Source organism: Miniopterus natalensis, chromosome 6 (assembly GCF_054644295.1).
Source record: "Miniopterus natalensis isolate mMinNat1 chromosome 6, mMinNat1.hap1, whole genome shotgun sequence".
In the NCBI taxonomy this organism is placed as follows: domain Eukaryota; kingdom Metazoa; phylum Chordata; class Mammalia; order Chiroptera; family Miniopteridae; genus Miniopterus; species Miniopterus natalensis.
In genome coordinates this window covers 31,899,213-31,913,513 of record NC_142086.1, presented here as the reverse complement: position 1 = coordinate 31,913,513, position 14,301 = coordinate 31,899,213, and the positions used below count along the sequence as shown (strand labels likewise).

The 14,301-nt window shown below is 35.8% G+C and overlaps 1 protein-coding gene across 1 annotated transcript in view; it reads left to right on the top strand.

The window, feature by feature from the left end:
* Positions 1-14,301, top strand: part of CBLB (Cbl proto-oncogene B) — a 192,615-nt gene that overhangs the window by 96,797 nt on the left and 81,517 nt on the right. The window contains exons 6-7 of the mRNA XM_087818138.1: positions 8,765-8,921; positions 13,860-13,981. Coding sequence (XP_087674264.1) covers positions 8,765-8,921; positions 13,860-13,981 — 279 coding nt within the window. The remainder of the gene's footprint in view (positions 1-8,764; positions 8,922-13,859; positions 13,982-14,301) is intronic.

Here is a 14,301-nt window from a genome sequence, read left to right as displayed (position 1 = left end):
ACTGTACAGTTCCTAAGTACCATTTTCTGTTGGTAGAGAAATTGTACTTAATAGCAAAGTAAATAAAGCTTTTTAAAATTAACACGTAGGGATTTATTTTTCATTAATAGACTGTCATCCATCTTATTCTGGACATTGACCATCAGTGGGAAACAACACTAACTTTTCCAGTGAAGCTTTGTTTTTGCTGTTATGCTGCAGTCATCAGTAGTTCCTCTTTAATATAAGGAATTTTGGGGGATCTACTTATGCACAATAGTATATATACACTTTCTTCTCTGAGGGTTTTGGAAGTGTTATGGGAAGTTGTATATTTCTTTGGCCTCCATTTAACTTATGTACCTAGCAGACTTTGCCCATTTCTTTTTAGTTGACCTATGCAAAGAGATTTGTAGAGAGATTTATAAGGAAATTTTTTTGTTTTATATTTTAATGCTCACCCGAGGATATTTTTTCCATTGCTTTTCAGAGAGAGTGGCAGAGAGAGAGAATCATAATGTTAGACACATCAGTTGGTTGCCTTCCACACACCCAGGCATGAGCCTGCAACGGAGGTACATGCCCTTGGCCGGAATTAAACCTGGGACCCTTCAGTCCACAGGCCAACGCTCTAACCACTGAGCAAACGGGCGAGGGCACGAATTTTGTCTTATTACTGACATTTTTTATTTGTTGATAAAGCAAGTTGGTCTCTTAATGCTAAAGGGAAGATAACTTTAAAGCCTTATTTACACCTTTCTGTGGCAGGATTTGCTAATTTTAAGGTATATACTTTCCTAATTTTGATTAATCCAACCACAGCAGATCAAAGGCATCTTGCTGTTATCCTTGAGATATTGTACCTCATGTGTATATGGACCCACCAAGTATCACTGACCTTTCGGAGGAAATATACTGAAGAACAGTTGTATGTTAAAAAGAAAAGGGCAATATTCATTGTTTTAAGACCAGACCAGAATCTTTCTGTTGTTCTATGGTTATGGCTATTAAGTGGAAAAATGAAAAATGAAATTTTGACATATTTTTATGGATTGTATTTGCAGTTTCTCTTCCCATCCCTTTCTACCAATAAACTTTATTTTCAAAGCTAGGAAAAAATGGAATTACATATAAAGTAATTTCATGGCTACAGTAAATTTACTGTTCATTACATTCAAAAGCTAGGCTATGAAACTAGAAGTTTAGAAAACAAATCTCTCACACATGGCTATTGAGAAAATCAGGAATAATGTTAAAGAAGCTATTTTTCTTGTTTCTGTAATCTTCTAAAAAATGTTTGATTCTAAATTTAAGTTTAGGAATTGGAAAATGAGAATACTTGTCCATTATAGAGAAAAGTAATACTTGACTACAACACAGACAAAATGATAGGGACCCTTTTTGACAAAGAACAAAATCTATCAGAAATACCCGGCATCTGTGTGTTTCTGTATGAGAGTCAGGCATTTTGACTTATGAGAAAGGATAGTTAGATGTAATTATGTATGTCTTTAGTAACCATGGTTATCACCCTCTCCATGATTAGCTAGGTATAAGGGGACTGTTGGACCGGAGTGGTTTTGATACCCACTTTCTGTTGGTTTCTGGAAAACAATTGTTTTTCCCTTAGTGATGGAAGAACAAGAGCAGTAATAACAGCCTGTTAAAAATTATTTTCATGTCCTTTAGCAAATAGTCTTTACAAAGAAAGATTGGATTTAAGGAATAACTGTATGTAAAATATCAACATACTTAGGACTCACAGAACTAATATTTTGATCCCATAATGAAAATAAAAACATCAGATATTTTATGAATGCTCTATTATGAACAAAGCTAGCTCTCAGTTTAAAAGCACTGACACCAAACACATCTTTGTTGATCAAGGTGAATTTTCTGACAAAATTCAGGTGAAATTGAAAATAGAAATGCATTAATAGAGAGAGAACAAATTTTCATTTTATTTAAAGTCAAGATGACATTTTATATCCCTGAGCTGGAATGGATCTTAGACAGTTACCACCATCACCACCACCACAGCAACAAGACCAACAGCCAAAAAGCACACATGGTCATTTCCTTTTTTATATTATGGCAGGTACTTAGTCTTTTCCCACACTCCTTTGTCTCTTTTTAATCTTAGATTTTTTAATGTGAAAATTTTTGAAGTTTAAAGTTTAATATACATACAGAAAAGTACACAAATCATAACTGTAGGGTGAGGAATTTTCATAAAGTGAGCACACCAATGTAAATTTCACCCATATAAGGTAATGATATATTACCTGCAGTTCAGAACCCACTTTCCCCGCCCTTCAGCTCTTCCCATGCAGCCACTGCTCGCCCATGGTAGCCTGACTTCTCTCCTCATGGAATCCTGTAGTTAAAGTCAAGATTTAAAAACCTTTCCAAAAAATCTGGCTGCTTTCCCTCTTTACTGCGTTACGGAACGCATCCACGCTCTTGCATGTAGCGGAGCTGTGTTCCTTCTCCGTGCTCCATGCTACGGCTAATCCAGTTTACCTCTTCATTCTGTGGGCGACAGACATCGGGTTCTTCCTCCCTTGGGTTTTTATCAGCAGTGCTATGACTTATTTTTTGTACATTTAAATAAAACATATATATCTATGTTGAGTGTATATCTAGGAGGGTAGTTGCTTTCTCCTAGTTTATGCATAGTTTTAGCTTTTAGTAGTTTTCCAAAGCGGTTTGCCAGTTTAATCACCAATGAGTAGTGCCTAGAGATTTCCGTTGCTCCGTATCCTCACCAATACTTCATAATATAATTCATCTCCCCCTCCCCCCCGTAAGCCATCTGGTGGGGCAGAGTGGAATCTTAATATGTTTTTAATTTACATTTCCCTGATGACCAGTGAAGTTGAACACATCTTTGTATGTTTATTGAACATTTTGATTTTGTGTGTGTATGTGGAAATTATTTGCCCAGTTTTTGAGTGACTATTATTGAGATGTTTTTATGTATTATAGATGGGAATCTTATGTTGATTATATATCTCTAAATAGCTTCTCCCAGTACGTGGCTTTCTTTTTCACTTTGGTCATTGTATCTTTTCATGAATATAGATTTTTAATTTATCTTTTTGTTCATCTTTTGAGAATTTTGGGCCCTGTTTAAATTGTTTGCCTGCTCCAAAGTAATGTAGATAGTCTCAGTGTTTCTTCTAAAAAACTTTATTGTTTTATCTTTCATAATTAGGTACAAGATTAATCTAAATTGACTTTTCTGTGGTATTATGTAAGGTCAAGATTGATTTTCTTTCATATGTATATCCATTTGATCAACAAGCATTTATTGGAAACAGTATCCATTACTCACTGATATTTACATATAATTGATGTTACATATCCAGTGTTCAGATATGGTTCCATTTGTTTCTAAAATTTCTGTTTTGTTTCATCTATATGTCCTTGTGCAATACCACACAGTCTTTTTTTTTTTTTAAATTGAATTTATTGGGTTGACATTGGTTAATAAAATCATACAGGTTTCAGGTGTATAATTCTATGATACATCATCTGTATATTGTACTGTGTGTTCACCACCCCAAGACAAGTCTCTTTCCATCACCGGTCATCCCTGCTTTTCCCTCTTTTACTCACCCCAACCCCTTTCCCTTTGGTAATCATCATGCTGTTGTCTGTGTCTGTGAGGGTTCTTTCTGTAGTTTGGTTTCTCTTTATCCCTTCACCGTTGTCACCCGGCACGCAATGCCCCCTCCACGCTGTCTTAATTAACTTAAAGAGTATAAACTTGTCAGTGTTGTTCTTATTTATGATTGGCTTGATTATTCTTGGCTCTTGATATTTTTCTGTAAAGTTTAAAATCACCTCATCAATTTCAACTATAAAAATATCTTCTAGAATTTTTGATTGGGGTAATATTAAGACTAGGAATTATTTTAGTGAGAATTCACATCTTTACAGTATCAAATCTGCTCATTTACTATATGAGTTAAGAATAGAACTTATAGCCTTTTTTTGAACTTGTGATTTCATGAAAATATATTGCCTTTCTTTGGGCATCAATCTTCTAACATTGTTGTCTTTCTTATACTTTTGTCTTAAAACAGCAGAATTTTCAAATAAATGTTATATTTCTTGGTGTCATATCTCTGATTGTGTATGTGTATGTTTATGTTGTGGCTTTTCTTATCTCCTATTACTTTATTCCTATTTATTTTTGAGGCTTTCAGATGCTATTATACAAGTCAAGTATTTTTAAGTCTTATTTTCTAATTATATATGGTTTATATTTAGAAATACAACTGATATATATTGTGCTTGTATTCAGCAAGCATGTTGAGGTCTCTTATTATTTCTCATAGTTCAATATGAAAATTCATTTGTATTTCCTACATATAAAACCATATCATAGGAAAATACTATTCTTATTTGTTATTCTTCCTATGATTCCATAATATATTTTAAAATGGTTGTAGTATATCTTTTGTTCCTTTAAGCAATCAGAGCCTATTATAAATATAGAAAAAATAATCACTTATAATCCTACCATTGTTCAGTTATCATCAGTTAAAATCTGTGTTGATCTTTGCAGCTGTTCTAGATAGTTTGTAGCATTGGGTGATGAAGGACATACAATTTTTAAAATGCTATTCCCATTTAATAATAGGCCATTGACATAATTTTCTTAGGTGAAATCCCTAGAAGTAGGCTTTCTGGGTTAAAATGTATATGCTTTTGAAACCTGCTGTCAAATTGCCTTCTAAAAATGCTGTGTAAATTCTCATTTGTTCACACCAGAAGTATACTAAAGTTCCTGTTTTCAGATACCGTGGCCTTCGTTGAGATTCACACTTTAAGTATATGATCCCCCCCCCCCATGCGAGTTAAAAATAAAACGTATAGATTTTTTTGAACTTGTGGTTTCTTGAAAATGTTTTGCCTTTCTTTGGGTATCAATCTTCTAACATTTTTATTCTAACATATTTATTATTGTAACCTTCTTTCATTCCTTTATACTTTTGTCTTAAAACTGCAGAATTTTCAAATGAAAAGATCTAATACTCTCCTCCACTTTACAGAGGAATAGATAAGCCTGGAAAGTTGAGTGGTTTGTCAGCTGCCGACCTGCTGAACCCTTTGCAGTTTTGTTTCTGTGTGTGGACTTGATCCTATTTTCTCTGAAAGGATACTATTTTCAAGATTTTAAAATATAATTATTTTGTTTTTGTGATAGACCAGGGACTGTTATCTAATAACAGAATTATAATATAGCCTTATAATTTATCAAGTTCCTGTCTCCAGACATAATATAAAACTACTATCGTTTTTTTTAAGATTTCTGTGTAGCAGGCAGATGGTAGCACAAATTTCTAGGCTCCTTCTCTGTGAAACACTCTCGTGAAACACTCTTGTGAAACACTCTCTTGACTTCCCTAGACACAGTTTAATTTGAAAACACTCATTTTAGTTGTATACCTCATTTGTCTAGGGCAAAGATGAATAAAATACAATGTCTGTTCTCATGGATCTCCATCTCATGGGGTTCCCATGGCACATGCATACCATAATTTATTTAGAATTCCACTTATTAGATTGTGACTTTATATTTACATTCAGAACCTAGCACAACACCTGACACATCTAAGGTCTTTCTTGGGCAAATCCCATAACCTCTTTAAGCCTCACTTTATCTGTATCATAAAGATAAATATATGCCTCATAGTGTTAAACTGTTTCAAACTCAAGTTGTATATATAAAGAACTTGGAGATTGGCAGATAATAAGCCATCAGTAAATGGCAGCTCTTGTTCCTATTGGAAATCTAAAGATCCTGAAATAATATTATTACAAGTATGTGACTACTCATTGGTCTTATATTCCATTCTTTGGGGATTGACAGTTACTTTTGCTTTTTAGTGGATTTTAAAGTTCATTCAACTTATAATTAAAGTGATTTATAATTTAAGTGGCAAAAGGACAGATTAGAATATTTCTGGACTAGTGAGATTTTAAAGTTTAGATGTTCTTTTTCTTTTTATTCCTGTATTTCTTTTCTTTCTCTTCCTCTTTTCTTTCCCAGGTCTCAGGTAGCACACTGATGTTTCTATGTATTTGTAAGACAGTTTGTCATTAATATTTTCTCTCACTTTCTTCATCTCTAGGGGGAGAGGTAGTAGAAACTACCACTCTGTCTTGTTGCTGTAGTTTGATTTAAAGATGTAAAAAGTTACCCCCCAGCCTCCACCCCAGCACACCTCAGGAATAAATATGGTAGCAACTTGAAAACCTCTGTGGAAAGTCTAGATCCTTAGTGCAATAGTTCTAAAACAATTTTTTTTCAAACCTGTCATTGTACTCTGTTTCTGTCCTTCCTACCATTCCCCTCACCTTCTCATGGTGGGCGTTTGGCTCAGCTGATCAAAGGAAGGTATTTGTTGTACAATCTTTCGTATATAGTAAGTTAACCAAATTTTGCCCTTTCTTCTTAATTCCTGTCACTACTCTAAATTAAGGTTTGAGCAAATGCTTTTTTGGACATTAGGCTTATCACAAGTGAACTATGAGGAAGTCTCATTTACACAACTACTGTGGAAATATACCTTGCCCCTCTGTAAATTGTTGTTCCAAAATGCTATATTAGACTAAAATTTTAGAAATTAGTACTTTTTAAAAAAAAAATAATTTGCCTTGGGAAATCATTGGATATTCAAAAGAATTATGATCTGTATGTATGTACCTTAACTATTGGGATGCGGATAGTTTTATGGATAACAGACATTAAAGGTGTCTATTTGGTCAATTTATTTACTTTTTATACTGTATACACAAGATAAATTTTTAAACATTTCTATACAAAAGTTAAAACATATACCATTCTTAAATCAGTAGTTCTTTAATTGTTTTTTACATTGAATATCATGGTTCATGTCCCCTTTGTGTGTTGAATATTTGGAACTTTAATCTGGCAAAGGAGACTGGGCTTCTTAGGCGTCACTACTTCCACAGCAGCTGTAACGAAGCTGGACAAAATGCATGTTTACACTGCATTATAAATCAATAGCCTTCTAATATTATCAAAGTTTTCCTTGTTCTTTTAAAACAGCAACATTTTGGTAACCTTAATCAGAGCCCAATGCGTGTTTCTTCTAAATGGCATCTGATGTGGTATCTCTCTGCTCTCTGTGGTTTCCTGTTTTTTTCATACATAGAGAAAACCTTTTGATGTAATCAGCCTCATAGTTTTTCTTTTGATGGTATATCAAACCTAAACTGCCTTGTAACTGCAGCATACTGCTGTAAGCCTGGCTCACCGTTCGTTTATTTATCTTGCCACAGATTGCTCCTTTTTTGTAATTCCTCCAGCTTTTCCTTAAATATCCTGCCTCCATATTCCTTAGCATTACACCCCTACTTGTACCCTGAAAATGTGCTCTGCAAGGAGGAGATGGCATTTAGTTAGATTTCTCCACAGAAATAGACCTTGCCTTAGCAGTTATTAGGTGTACGAGATGAGTGACTCTCAGTGTGTTGCCCCAGACTGGCTGCATCAGCATTTTTTGGGAACTTGTTAGAACTGTAAATTCTCAGACCCCACCCCAGTCATCTTGAATTAGAATATCTTAGGTTGAGGATCAGCAATTTCTGTATCAACAATCCTTTCAATGATTCTGACGCATGCTCAAATTTGACAACCACACAGTAGATGATTACTGAATGAATATGGAAGTTGTATATTTATGGTGATGCTTCACTGGGAGGACTGGTTTAGGATGGGGCCAATTTAGTCTATTCTGCCTGAGCCTTATTTCTCAAGAGATACTGGTAAAGAAAAGCCTACAATTTAAATACATGAAGTCTTATAAAAGGGTATGTATAGCTCTTATGCTGTGTTACTGTGAAAACTGCAACTTTAAAATGTTAAAAATATGAATGGTTTCTTTCTTCCCCCTCTTGTGGTGTAGGCATTTAACATCCCAAAGGAGGAACATTAACTAAGGAATGAACAAGTGTTACTTAATTTCATGGTGGGGAGGAAGTGGGTGAATGTTGGAAACTGGTCAGGAAGGGGATAGGTTAGGAGACTTTTTCCTGGATACCATTCTATGCTGTTCTAAATTTTTGAACCATATAAATGCATTACCTAATAAAATTTTTGATGCATGATATTTAATATAAATAAATTAGTGAATAAGTGTTTAATAAATAAAATTCTATGTGATAGATATTGTGTGTGGTTGGTTGAAAAATACTAAGATTTCCCTTTGCATTCATATGAAAGGTTAGATGACACGTGCTTTTCATCTCTGCAGAAAACATTGGTGTAATGGCTAAAATATATTAATGACTTTCCACCTGATCTTTCTCAAGATGGTAGAGAATGGGGCAGAGAACAAAGGATTCTATTATATGAATTCATCATCTTGTAATTATTTTAAGAAAATAAATAGGGAGAGTTTAACTTGATTCTAAGTTTCATAATCTTGTATACACAAAGAGGTCAGACATACAGGACTTTGACCTAATACCTCCTTTCGCGTGCATCTTTAGAAATATCTTGATAGCCAAGGACTGTTTGAGAGAAGAAATTGATTTAGGTTTTTGTCATGTTCTTAGTGAATGGAAAATAATCCAGTTAGCAAAACCCATTACATGCGTTTTGAATTATGGACAATATTCTCAACTATTTGTCTTTTCGTACAAATGCAATTATATTAATGTTATGATGGAATCGTGCTGTTTCAATGGAAGGTATTTCTTAAATGACACTTGATTCAATTTACTCATTTTTTTTCTTGTGCAGAACTATTGTGCCATGGAAAGTATTCAGACAGTGCCTTCATGAGGTCCATCAAATTAGCTCTGGCCTGGAAGCAATGGCTCTAAAATCAACAATTGATTTAACATGTAATGATTATATTTCGGTTTTTGAATTTGATATTTTTACCAGGCTATTTCAGGTAAGTTTCCATTCACTTAACCCTCCCTCCCTTGTGTGTGTGCAGTGTGCATGTGTGCACACATGTGTATACCTCTCTTTTACACACATACACACACATGCACACACATACAAACAAATTGGTTATAGTCTCATTTTGGGTGTCCATAATTTTAAAACTAGTCATTGCTGTAAGTTTAGAGTTTGTTTCAACTGTCGGGTGCTGTGAGCCTAAGAGTTGCTTGTTAGCTTTGAGAAGATTCATGCAAAGGAGCTTTGTTTTCAATTCCTTATTTAATTTCTCACTTTACTTTGTTAGTCTTTTTGGCCCAGTAACTGATATAATGCAGCTTTTGCAGGTGGGCATTTGCTGGGTTGTATCCTAACTTTTCTCCTTTGCCTCCCACATTCATTAGGTGAGAAGGTAAATAGTATATGTGGAAATAGACAGAAATTGTATCCTGTTCTGTATAGGAGATTACTCCATTGTGTACTGTTCTACCATTTGCTTTGCTCGTTCAGTCATATGTTATAAACATCTTTCCATGTCAGAAAATATTTTTCATCAATATAATTTTCAATTTTCAGTTGCTATATACATATTCCATCAATATTATAGGTCACTTAACAAATCTCTCTTTTGGAAAATTAGTATTTTATTTCCTGTTTTCTCCCTAATATATATCATTTTGAGATTAACCTTCTCATGTTATTTTTATTTTTTTTAAATCATTTCTTTATAATTGTCTTTACATAGCTATTCAGAAAAGCAGGTATCATGTGATGAAAGTTCGGTGTTAACATTGTATTCTTTTGTGTGTCTTAATGGCATTACCCTAAACATAAAGACTTAAAATTTGTGTTTTGAATTTGGCCCTACCACTAAATTGTGTTTCATCTATGGGATTCAGTTCTAGGAGTCATGAAATGAAAGAGTCCCACCTAAAATCATCAGGATAAATGATATAGTCAGTGAGGCAAATTGATCAGAAACCAGGCTTGCTTATATTCTGATGTAGTTTTTTGTTACTTTAGTGTGTAGTAGGATTTATTGTTTGAAACATGCTTTCAACAAACGTTAAGAGTATAATATTGGTTTTTCTGTTTGCCATGTTATAAGTCTTTTGCCTCTGTGATTTAGGACTCTGCTTTGCACTAGCCTGCAAGGATTGGGTGACTGATTTATGTAAGAAAACAAGATTGCATGGGATTAACTTCTAATTTATGAAAGAACCTGTTAACAGAAGGCAAATTAACTCTTGTCAACAATACTCATCGAATATGTTTTACTTTATTACAACTTTACAGTTATAATCCTTCCTAGGGCATATACGATAAGAAATTAGATAAGTGACTGCACAAAATGTGCTTTTGCTTATTTTCAGTTTACAGCAGTTTTGTGATTACTCCCTTGGTATCTATAGGTTGCCAGCTTATATGATTTTAAGATACATTTTAGAAAAAGGTTGTGTTACCTGATACTAATCAGTGTCTTAAAATTTTCCAGATACTTGAATGTGATACGAAGACAGTCTAAGTAGTAGGAGCTTTGCCTCTTCCACTTGTGAAGGGAGAGAACAAAGATTATTTTCATACCTTAGACCTAACGTTCTAGGAAAAGTGTGTTTTAGGGGGAGCCTGGATGACTGTTAGTGTGCATGTTAAATGCTAGAATACCTCAGAGTTATATGTTAAAGTACAGGAGCAACTTAATGTTGGTTAAACACTTACCCAAACTGCTATTTAATATGCGCACGTATTTTCTCATAAGCTGTTTCACTTTAAAACAGCCCAACTTGTCTTAATACACTGTTATGTATATCTTATTTATGCTCATCAGGAAGGGAGAGGAAAAGAAGCTTTTTAAGCAGAGCTGCTGTAAAAAGTTTTAGGTAATAAAACCAAACTCTTCCTTATGGACCAAAGAATGCATAGTTTCTTTTCAAACACTTAATTACAGAAGAAGCTAAAGAGCCCTCATTAGCCCCTGTATATGTCTTAGATTTTTACTGCTTTCAGTTTCATTATTCAAATGAGTAATCATACATCTACTTTAAATAAGAAAAAAAGTTGGTTCTATGAATAGAAGAGTGGGTGTATTAACTTTTACTGATCTTTTCTTTTTACACAACTTTAAAAATTGAGTAATAGTTTTAAGTTGTAATTATGTATTCAACATGAAAATGTAGGTTTGTGAACACTAACTGCATGAATAGTCTTCTGCAGCTGTGATATTGGTGGTTAACTGGCAGTGAATTCTGGCTCTACACTGTGGGACATGGGGTATTTAGCAGAGTGGGGCCTGAAAGTGGGCACGGTGCCCTCTCAGGATGGGGTCTCACATTTAGAGAGAGCCTAAGGGTTTGAAGGAGGAGTTGGCAGAGGCTAGGAGACGAACTCCACGTATTTCAGAGACCTAGGCTCGGCAGGTACTTAAGTCCTGGGGTAGAGTACAGGGGTTAGCTGCTCTCTTCCCTCTCTTGGGGGCTGTTGTTCCCCTTCTCCCCCACTTTCCCCACGGTAGAGAAGACTGGATTGTTGAGAAACCGGGCAATAAATTTGAGGAGCAGCAGGGTAAGGGGCGAATGATTTGGGGGAATATACTATGGAATACATAACATCAATGGAATAAGGGAAAAAAATAGGAGGAAAGGCACTCATTGTTGCAAATAATAAGAAAAAGTATCTGGGCAGACCAGCTGAGGCCCCTCCACCAACGTAAGTTATAACTTAGTAAATGGCTATTTTTGAAAATAATCGAATTTGGGGAGAATGGAGGGACTAGTCTCCTTAATTCACTTCATTAATTTATTATTAGTCATTAAACATTTCCAAATTTGTTTTTGTGTGTGTGAAAAGATTTCCTTTAGTCTCTAAAAACCAATTGCAAAATAATTCTTACTGTCCAAAGCACTTTATTTTCCCTTCTTTAAACCATTAGTGGGCAAAATAGTTTAAAAAACAATAACACATAACTACCACGTGTTTCTGACTGGGTTGTATTCATAACGAAAACAGTACACAGACTTTTTCTATTACATAAATATTTTTGCAGCTAGGAGCTAGCCCTCTGGATTAGTACTAGGAAATGGTTGCTAACTACTGCGGCAGTTGGCTCAAGACTCAAACTTCATTTTTTTTGCTTGTATTTTGATCTGTACAATGGCGCTCTATAAAGTTCAGCATTTTTTAAAAACAACTGTCCCATCAATTTGTGTGGACTTCAATGGAAGCGACCCAAATATTTTATATTCTTTCCGTCTTTGTTGTAGACAGGGAAGCAGATCAAAACCAAACAAATCCCAGTGCCTGTAATAGCAGTTTTTTCTCAGTTTTTTAAAACATACACTGCTATTCTTCCAAGGATTGTTTATGCAATGTCTAGCCGTGCCTTTAAGAAGAAAATTAAAAATATGTTTTGTTTCAGTACATAGACAAGGCTCTCGTAACAGTGTTCTATAGAGCTGCTTTTTGCCCAGTTGGATATTTCAGCTTGATGGGGAAATGCCTTAAAGATTTTTCTCTTGTCAGGAAAGATTAAAAAGCTCTTTGTTACTAAATCATTCCTTCCCTCGGTACCCTGATCTCAAGGGATAGGTTTGATCTTTGAAGAATTTGGCCTCGCGAATTTGAAACGCTTAACAGTATTGAGGAACATGTCTCAAAACACACAAAGCAGAAGCCCTCTTACCAATAGTCATTTCTAGATGACTGTTTCTACGACTTTCCCTTGGCAAAAGAAACGACCTTTTTTTTTTTCTTTCATGTAGATGTGAGTTAATAATCTGGCACATCAGATACAGTGTGCTGCCAGTTCCTTGGGGAAAATGTAGCTTGGGCCTTCAAAATCTGGCTGAGATGGTTCAGCCACACCCTCAAGCCAAATTGTCTGTCACTGATTGCCTTTCTTCTCTTGCCATGGTGACTGACTGGGGGACAGCTAATCACATTAAAGAGAGAAGAATACAAACCTTGTGCTTGTACTTCTGGGAAAGGTGGTTGCATCACTCCCTCCTAAACCAAAAACCATTTCTAATTTCCTAGCTATGCAGGGATAAACCGGTGTGAGTACGGGGCATGTTGTGTGGCAGACACCACATTGGGAGTGAGGCCCCAGCCGGGGCTGTGCAGCAGCGGTGGCCCTGCCTCGCTGCAGCTTCCAACACCCGGTGCCAGCGCCTGGGTCCCTTTGGGGAACAGACAGGCACGTTCTTCGCGACGTAGCTTATGGCTAATGTGTAAACTTTGCCTTTGCACTTACGTCCTGTGGTACAGTTTCTTGTCCTACGAAATGAGATTCTAGAGGTACAGTAGTGAGTAAAGCAGACACCCGGGGGTAAGTCATGCGAGGAGAGAAAACAGTTTTAAATACGGTGCTCTGAGAAGGCTCTGTTGTGGAAGCGACATTTGGAGAAAGGAATCACGGTATTTCGAGAAAGGATTCGGGTAAAGGAATCGGCAAATGCAAAGGCTCCGAGGCGAGAGGGTGCAGTTGTGTTCAAGCCCACAGCAGGGGGGCCAGCGTGCCTGGAGAAGAGGCAGAAGGCGGGGATGCACCGCAGGTGCTGGAGAAAGGGAGTTGGGGACGAATGCTGCAAGGCCCGTCGAGGCCATTCCCGAGGACTTTGCCTTTTACTCAGTAGGAGGGCTTTGAACAGAAGAGCGATGTGGTTCAGGTTTTAAAATGATCACAGGTGCACTGTTGGGAATATTTGTAGAAAGAGATTATCTAGTTTTCCTTTTTGTTCTGTTTTCTATTCCTAGGAAATGTTTTCTGCCTAATTATATTTTTCCAAAAAGATAAAGTTATTGCATGTTTACTGTTGGATAAAAGTTAGCCTAAGCCACATAAGCTCATATTCACCTTGAAAATATACAGGAGAATTTCAGGAAGTGTATTTAAGTGATGGGTTGGTATACATGATGTTATGTAGTTAATATGTTTCATTTATATTTTTAGCCTTGGGGCTCTATTCTGCGGAATTGGAATTTCTTGGCTGTAACACATCCTGGTTACATGGCGTTTCTCACCTATGATGAAGTGAAGGCACGCCTGCAGAAGTACAGCACCAAACCTGGAAGGTAGGACTTTTCAGCAGTCACATTCTGTGGTGTAATAAAGATGAAAGTCCTTTATGATTCATTCCTAAATAAATCAGTAACGCCCATGGGGGTGGAGGGAGGGGAAAGCTAATAGACCAAAACAGTGCTTCTTAAGTGAATCCTTTAAAATGATACATTGCTCTTGTTCTGAAACTTAGTGTCATAAAGTGAAAGAAAATGTGTTGTAATTTGATGAACTTGGAGGTTCATTTGGTCTCAGAGTTCTGATTTTCAGGTTGGAGTAGGATATAGCATACTGACTGTTTTCATGACACCTGTGTTTGTGTATAAAATTGTAT